Source organism: Gossypium arboreum, chromosome 12 (genome assembly GCF_025698485.1).
Source record: "Gossypium arboreum isolate Shixiya-1 chromosome 12, ASM2569848v2, whole genome shotgun sequence".
Taxonomy (NCBI): Eukaryota; Viridiplantae; Streptophyta; class Magnoliopsida; order Malvales; family Malvaceae; genus Gossypium; species Gossypium arboreum.
Genome location: NC_069081.1, coordinates 13,994,867 through 14,003,905, shown reverse-complemented (window position 1 = coordinate 14,003,905; position 9,039 = coordinate 13,994,867). Strand labels below are relative to the sequence as shown.

At 31.6% G+C, this 9,039-nt stretch overlaps 1 protein-coding gene across 1 annotated transcript; it reads left to right on the top strand.

Moving 5' to 3' along the window:
• Positions 1-5,883: 5,883 nt before the first annotated feature.
• Positions 5,884-7,523, top strand: LOC108477380 (thaumatin-like protein 1). The gene is made up of 3 exons (XM_017779905.2): positions 5,884-6,287; positions 6,413-7,082; positions 7,193-7,523. Exons 1-3 carry the CDS (start codon positions 6,215-6,217, stop codon positions 7,389-7,391), a joined length of 942 nt encoding a protein of 313 aa, XP_017635394.1. The 5' UTR covers positions 5,884-6,214; the 3' UTR covers positions 7,392-7,523.
• Positions 7,524-9,039: the final 1,516 nt, after the last annotated feature.

The following is a 9,039-nucleotide window of genomic DNA, read 5'->3' as shown; positions in this document are numbered from 1 at the left end:
GTGTAGTACAAATTAAAACACACACATATATATATATATATATATATATGTTTATATTCTTATATTAAATAATATGAGTATATACAAAATAGCTTGAATCTTAGTAAAATCCAAATGTTCTTCATTAATTTCTAGCTAGCTAATAGTATCATCATTTCCTTAAACCCTTAACCTAAACTTACACCCTAAATATATATTATAATCTTAATATATATTAGAAGTTTAATATATATATATATAACAAGGGACAAAAGTAATTCAAATAGAATCTTAATGCTTACCAAAACTCTAAAATAAATTAATTTTTTATCATTAATCATAACCTCTAATCCCTAATAGCCCTAAAACATATATATATACCTATTTTTAAAATAATAATTTATATTTATCTTATTTAGATTTATATTATAAAAAAAATCCAAGATACACAAGTTAAGTAGTTTACCATATTTATCTCTAAATTCCAAACCCCAAATCCCAAATCCTAAACTCTAGGCCCTAATCACTAAACCATAACCCATAAACTAAATTACTTTTTTGCGGCGTTTTTTCAAAAGCGCCGCTAAAACCTCGACCTATAGCGGCGTTTTGGCCAAAAACGCCGCTATTGCTCAGTTTTAGCGGCGTTTGGATCAAAAACGCCGCTATTGCTCTGTTTTTAGCGGCGTTTTATTGAAAATGCCACTAATGTAAAATATTTGCGGCGTTTTAACATAAAACGCCGCTAAAGCCCAATTTTCCTGTAGTGCTTGTTGGTAAATTATATGAAAAAATTTACCTATTTAAAAACATTTAAATTTACATCCTCTAAATTGTTGCAATAATAATAAAACCTCAAATAATTTTTTTTTAAGAAATGTAGTGATCTGATCCTCGAAAGGAAATCTGCCAGGAATGGAATAGTCAATCTTGAAACGGCAAACACACTACCTTTGAGACTCAGCCAAACCATATCTTGATAATGCCAAAACAAAAGGCCATATTACACTACCTTCTTCGTTTATCTTGGGAATTTCTTTGCTCAGCAATTTATTAATTATTATATCTGTTGGATAATCATAAGCGTTTTGATTGAAGCCACAATCAAGAAGTAATCCGAGGATACACTAATCGTCATGTGAAAGCATCCTTTTTGCTTTTCACATTACTCGTATGATACAATATTCTTTGTATAGAGAAAAAGTAACCAATGAGTTTAAAGAATAAGAAAGCTTAAGAGGCAAAGATTCGAGCAAAGCTTTTTCATAAAGAATGGGTGTTTGTTTATTTATTTTAATCATGAAAACCAATCATAGTGGAAAATCATGACGATGAAAACATAATTAAACAAGTATGAAATGAAGAAATTAAAAAAGAAAAAGAGAAAAAGTAAAAAAGAGAAGGTTAAAAAACTCTTATCTACACGACATACCGCACATCCATGGAGGTTCCTTGATGTTGATAGCAGTCAGCAAATAAATCCCTAGTCTGCTTATATGGTTGTTTGATAAGTTTTATCATTAAGAACTATCATTTACTTTTATAGCAGGTAACAATTCAGTGATGTGTATTTTTGGTACGAGAATGCATAGAGTTAGCGTAATCTGAGAACAAAAATCCAGGTTTTGGAACAGATAGTCATGATTACATCAGAAAACTTTGATAAAAAGAAGCAAAATTGACCCAGGATATTATTTACTTTAGATTTGATTGGAGTTTGGTGGTTTAATTTTGTTAGTAAAACACAACTCGTTATACAAAATACTGGTGTCTTTCTCAAGTGTGCATCATCCACTTTCCACTTTACTAGTGGTTGGGTAGACATTCATCACGTTTTGGAGGCTATTAAATTAGAAAATCTCGGTTAAGAGTTATTTCAAATACAAAAAATATAAATATATATATATATATATATATATATATATATAATCTAGATTGTTGATGATTTGCCAGTGATGGATCTAGCCTAGAGGTATCTTTCGAGGAAGGTAAAAGAGACTTGGAAAATATGAAATTTTGCAGTTGGAGGTGTTAGAGAGAAAGAAAATTGTACGGGGATATTACTGTAAATTTAATTTTTAACATTTGTATTTTTTGTTAAATTAGTTTTATTTTTCTTTAATTAAATTTGATTTTAACCATTCAAAATTAAAGAGTAAAATTGTTTCTTAATGCTAATTAAATTATTAAATTTTTAACGATGTTAGCTTGACAATCCATATGATAGTCTACGATACTTCATGCCGATATGGCATCATTTTTATATAATTCACTTCAACAAATAATTTAAAAATTATAAAATAAATAAAATATATATATTGTAAAAATTTTAAAAATAAGTATCATAAAGTATACGTGGATTGCCATGCAAGCTACCACGCATGTTTAAAAATTAATATTTTAATCAATATTTTCGTTAAAATAAGCAATTTGACTCTTTCTAAAAATTGGTAGTCAAATTTAACTCTTTTAAAAGTTTGATAATCAATTTCAGTTAAAAAACTATAAGAGTCAAATTAAAAAAAATATATATATATATAAATGTTAAAAACTAAATTTATCATTAAGTCAATACTTAATCTTGAATATTCGAAATGTTTATTGCATGATCATTAATTATTCATTAACATAGTCTGCTTAGTGACTAGTTTATTGACCGTGTAACTTTAATTGTTCTTACCTGTTGGTTACCATGTTAACAACATATCTTGTATGGAAATTTATTGGATCTAGAAATTTTAATAAGGGAATGTGTTTTTAGAAAATCATCTCTTCCGACTGAAAATACTTTATTCTCAAGATATGATATATTTGTTGAAAAATATGAAATTGGAAATTTGATGTCAAAAGAAGTATTTATTTTTAACCACCAAAATTTTGAGAAAACAATTTTCATATTTAAGGTGTTGGCAATTTATTGACAACTTATATGGGCTATGGTGAACATATAGATGATATCAAACCCATTATAGAAGATCAGATCACTTGGGGAATCATATATTAGTGATTGGATTAGATCGAATTATCCCGGTCAATCTCTTAAATTGTAGATATTGGATTGGATTGAAACTCTATTTGTTGAGTTGTCAAGAGCTCATATTTACCTTTATGGTTATTATTATATTATATTTAACTTATCTTATTATTATATTAAAAAGGGGAAAAATAAAAGAAGCAAAATTTCAAGAAAAGATTGGAAAACATTCAAGGTTAATGAAACTACTATATAAATTTCTATATCTACATTCTTTCAGTTTTTTTCTGATTTTTTTTCCTTTTCGCTCTTTTTTGAATTTTATGTTTTTTAAAAATAAAATTATATTTTTATAATTTTAAAAATTCTATAGTTTTTTCTTTTTAAAAAATTGAGATTTTCTCTGAATTTTTCTCTTTATAATTTCCCATTTTTAATTTATTTCACAAAAAAAAATATGCGACGTGCTGAGCTTTTTGTAATTACATTAATGGTTGGAATAATGTGTATAATGATTTGAAAATTTAGGTACCAAACTGATAATTAGATATAATTTTAGGGGTTAAATTAGGTTTTAACCTTATGTCTATTATATACAAGGGATAAAAGAATATTCAGTTCATGGCAACTTTTGCTCACATTGGTTTTAAACTTTTTTGTCCATATTATTCTGGAACTTGATAAAATTTTCAATTTTGATCCCTAAATTTAAATTTTGTTAAAGTGTAATAACGTGATACTTTAAATTTATGTCATGTCATCACTTGAAGAATTTTAAATAATTTATAATTTATAAAAATTTTAAAATATCTAATAACAATAGAGTAGTAAGTCATAGCATGTCAATGAAATCCAATTCAAGAAGTAGATGGAGAAAATTGTTAAGTTCTAAAAGAACAAAATTATCAAATTCAGACACTTGATCTCCCGTTGTGGTCATACTCACATACAAAATAAAGATAAATGGCAAAAGGGTTTCTGGAGACATCCACTGTTCACCCACAATTCGAAGAACTCTGCACAATCAGGTTACTATGGGGCACGAAAGGGGGGCTTTGTAGTTGATATGAAGCAGTTTTTAGGTCACTTGAAAAGGTAGAAAAAAGCAGCCCTACTGATAAAAGTTAAGCATCCCATAAAGCTCTGTTAAAATTAAACAAAAAACGAACTTGGATGGAAGTTGCAGCAAGAAGTGTGGAACATGCATGTGATTCACCACCACGAACTTGCAATAACCTTAGGACAGTTGTAGGTCGGTATTGCCAGTCAGAGATTTGTCCATGTCCAATTGTTGGACTCTGACACTGCACTTTTTCTTTTTTCCCCTTAACTATAAAGATGTTCCAGTTTCATGCACGAGACCTGTGAGACAAGTGCACTTCATGCCAAGAAGAAAAATTTTGGATCCTGACATGCTTCGGAAAGAAGCTATCATATATTCATGCTGGATGTAAATTTTTCCTATGATTAGGGGGTTACTGTTCAAAGGGACCCATGAGAGAAAATTGATTGCTAGAATAAACAACTTTGTTATATGGTCATAGCAACCACCTAAACACCATGTGATTTGCCTCCTCTTTCCAAAGCAATTCTGTCATGACTCACCGACGGATCGCGTTTAACGGTGTTGGTCCATAAGTTGGTATCGTCCTCTTAAAGTAGTAAGGCAACAGTAAGTCTTTTAAGAGTTTGTTTCTCAAAGTATTGTCACTTGTGTTGAAGTTTTAGTAGCAATTTATTCAAATAAAAAATGAAAGAAGTTTAAGATTCAAGGACTTGAGAGTTGCAAGAGAAAAACAACTAAAACAGAAGCAGAAAGGATGTTGAAGAAGAAAACTAAAGTTTACTTCTCTCATTCATAATTTTTTCAGCTAAACAATGTACATATATTAAACTATTACATTGAAAGAGCAATAAATTTGATTAAAAAGAACATGCTAAAAAATGGTTGAATGATAACGTAGGACCTGTCTAAATCTACTAAGTACTGATTAACTTTGTCCTTCAAAAAGTAACTGTCAAATCAAATACAAGTCACTTGCTACAAAAATGTATTTCATTCGGATAACATACGGTACATTTGTATATTGCTCTATTTCATTTGGGTAACATACAGCAGCTTGACCTTTTACGAGTTACATGCACTTCATCCACATGAGTTATGCTGCATGGTCTCTTCCTTGGCTGCTTCTAGTGCTGCATGCAGGCCAACTTTAACAACTTAGATAAACTTTTGGATGACAAAACCTTAAAAAGGATCTCGAAGAAAATAAAAACATCGGCTGCCTTCCCAAGGCAAAGAAAAGAAAAACTGGTTGGTCGTGGTATGCAGCGTGCTTGGAGAGGTTCCCAATAATTGGGGAAATCATAAGTTCAGATGATGATGAAAGAAGAGTATAACTGACAGCAGGGGAAAACAGGGTCAAGAATCATTAAAACATTATACTTTTGTTTTATAAATCTGAATTTAAGCTCCAACAATCTCAAATATATATACAAAAATTGCTTTAAAAGATTCTTTTTCAGCTCATTGAGGGATCACATAGGATCATCTTGAACATGTTTTTGACATATTAGTTTATAAGATTAGCTCTGAGATTTTCCTGAATGATTCCGTAAATAATAATGTTATTGTAAAAGTAAGAACTTTGATACATGAATAATAGAGGAGTGGTGGGTGAATGACTGAATGTGGCCATCGAAGCCTCACAAAGTGGGTAGTGGGGGTTCTAATTTTTGCATACACAAAAGAAAAAAAAAAGTAGTATTTATAAAGAATTTGATTATTACCTTTATGAAAAACTTTATTATACAACCAGAATTATACTCCCATTAATAAAATTGTATATTTTTTTAAAAAAAGGAAGGCCTAATTAGTAGGTAAGACGAGGGGCCAAAGAAGCAAACAAATAACAACGAGGCGGTTTTTTTGGCAGTGTCCATCACTGTCTTTGGCTCCCTATAAATAAGGAAGAAGTGCAGATAATTAGATCCCCCCCCACCACCACTCAGCCTTCTTCCATCCACTATTTTCGTTCATGAGGGAAGGCTCGAACGAATATAGAATTACTATAGAGTTTTATGGGTGGTAGTCTCAACCATCTTCTCCATTATTTTTCTTCTTATAGACATTAGCTTTGCTTAATCAAAATTCCCTTTTTGATTTCCATTCACAAAGTTCCGTTTTAGATAAATAAGTGAAGACAGAAACTTCAGAATAGAAACAACCATTCAACTATAAGAACAAAGAATATATTCCCCATGGCTCTGTTCTCCGGTCATCAGCATTCTATTATCACCTTCTTCAGCATCATTCTCCTTGTGTTTCTTGATGGTAATGAGAATATATTTTTTTTTAAGAAATGGGTCTTGGTTCACATTTTTGTAAGCTTTGATTTATTTTCTTTCTATGGGCAAACCAAACTGAAGCTCTGTTTTCCTCTGTTTTTTTACCTGCAGGTGTTACGGCAGCCACCTTTACATTCATCAACAAATGCGATTACACAGTATGGCCTGGAATTCTAGCTAATCCAGGAAGTCCAAAACTTGAAAGTACAGGCTTTGAACTCACAAAAGGCAGCTCTCGTTCTTTCCAAGCTCCTACAGGTTGGGCAGGTCGCTTCTGGGGCAGAACAGGATGCAATTTCGATGACTCTGGCCACGGCTCATGCGCTACAGGGGACTGTGGCTCTGGCGAAATGGAATGCAACGGAGCTGGAGCCATCCCACCGGCCACCTTAGCCGAGTTTACACTCGGTTCAGGATCACAAGATTTCTATGACGTGAGCCTGGTTGATGGTTACAATTTGCCCATGATTGTGGAAGGAAGTGGAGGGTCAGGAGAGTGTGCCACCACCGGTTGCTTGACGGATTTGAACAAAAAGTGCCCGTCTGAACTGAAAATTGATGGCGGTGCCGCCTGCAAGAGTGCCTGCGATGCCTTCGGCAAACCAGAGTACTGCTGTAGCGGAGCCTACAATAGTCCAACCGCTTGTAAACCATCCATGTATTCGCAAGTGTTCAAGTCGGCTTGCCCCAAATCCTATAGCTATGCCTTCGATGATGCCACTAGCACTTTCACTTGCAGTGGGGCTGATTATGCAATTACTTTCTGTCCCAATGTTCCAAGGTAATTTTCCAAAATTGGTTCATTAAATTCATGATGTCATATAAGTTTTGACACTTGGAAAAAGATTGATAGTGCCATACATATTTAATGTAGTATTAATTTTGATGCAGTTTGAAATCTTCAAAGGATCCTGCTGCTGCAAAGGCAACAGGGTCGGACCCGGATTCGGATCCCATGCAGGCATCTGCACTGGCAAGTCAATGGCTAGCAAATTTGGCCACCGGAGACTCCATCAAAATCCGACCGTTTTCCCTTATCCGATCCGGTTTTGCCATCACTATTTTTCTTGTACTCTCGTTTTTATTCTAGTATTTAAATTTCCCAATTCAAGTTCCAACAACAACAACAAAGAAAAAGTAGGACAAAATTCCAGATTGTAAAATTTAGGTCATCTTAATGTTAAATACACACATTAATATGCAAATCATTTTGATTCAGAAATGGAATACATATGTATTCTTTTTTGGGCACTACTCCTTTTCTCCTGCTTTCAAACTCAAATATCATGGTTCACAGCTACCAAAGATTCAAACAAACACAAAGGAATTTACTATTTGGTGACTTATGGAAAAGGTGGAGCTTCCAAAAAAACAATCTGACCAGCTTTTTCATCATTTAACGGATATCTCAGATTTACTAATAAATACTTTGCTGGATCAAATTTTACTTGGAGTTGTTCTTTTTCTAAAAATTGCTTCAACATAAAAATGTATTCCAATCATAATTTGTTGTTAATTTATTCATAATTTAGATAAAATATATTATACCTAATTGATTTATTAATGACTCGACTCGATTTATAGAAAACTAACCATCTAAAAAAATTATAAAGCTTTTTCAACAACATCATAGTTAAAAAATAAATAAATTTAAGTGACGAGTCATCGGTAAACTAATTGAGTATTAAAAATTTAATAATAATAAAATTTTAATTTACAAGAAGTAATCTAGAGAATCTTTAAATGGGCTTTTTCTTTTTGCTTTTCTTTATGAATACATTTTGGGGTATATCTTAGCTGTCCTTACAGCTGGGCAGAATTATGAATTATGAAAAGGTTTAGAAACAGTTTGTGGTTAAATTGTAAAGGCAAAGGAGGAGATATTTTTCTCTATGAAATTTTGCCTTTATTATTTCTTGGTGATATAAGATCCCACTTCCATCAAAAATCTTGATCAATCATAACAAGGTTGAATAAATCATCTCTGCTTTGGCAACATGCTATTAGTGGTTTCTTCAAAGTCAAAAAATTAGCTTAAGGTAATTATAATTCATTGGGTTTTTTTATTAAAAAACTCTTTGATTAGTTCCAACTATATGCTAAAATCATCCAATTCTCTTTTGTTCTATTATTTTAATAGTACCATATAAGTATATGCTAATCATGTCACTAGAGAGATTTACTGAATGGTTTTTGTTTCTTTTGACATAAAAATAATAATGTATTGAATTGCAAAAGGTTAAAATAATAATTAAATAAATTTTAGTTGGTATTCATAAACAATTGAATTAAGAAAAAAAGGAAATAAAAGAATAGTATTTAGTTTTTTTAATTGTTTTAGCATGTAACTTCAACTCATTATAAAATTCAATCCATTCATTAAATTATAATGAAGAATCAAAACCTTATATTATCAAATGAATGGTAGTAGGCGGTAGATGAGCACTTAAGAAGGTTCGTTAGCGTTAGGATGACCTACTGGATGTGGGAGAACCAAAGGCTATGGGGAGCGATGGTTTGTTATCTTTCAAACTTGTACTTACGGGTGACAGGCTGAATGAAGAAGGGACAAAGGATTATGAGAGTGATGATTTTGATCTGAATGAGGGTGATATAATTACGTCTATGGTTGATGGTCCAAAAGAGTCTGTCAAAATATGTGATTATCAAAATGTTAGGGGGGGGGGGGGAATTGATTTCAATTATGTAGAAAACTTTATACAATTTGGAAACCTAGT

What these genes read in the sequence shown, in the direction of transcription:
- LOC108477380 (XM_017779905.2), top strand. Translation starts at nt 6,215, where the DNA reads ATGGCTCTGTTCTCCGGTCATCAGCATTCTATTATCACCTTCTTCAGC. An exon ending in TCTCCTTGTGTTTCTTGATG is followed by an intron (nt 6,288 to 6,412) that starts GTAATGAGAATA and finishes TTTTACCTGCAG; the next exon opens with GTGTTACGGCAGCCACCTTT. An exon ending in TTCTGTCCCAATGTTCCAAG is followed by an intron (nt 7,083 to 7,192) that starts GTAATTTTCCAA and finishes ATTTTGATGCAG; the next exon opens with TTTGAAATCTTCAAAGGATC.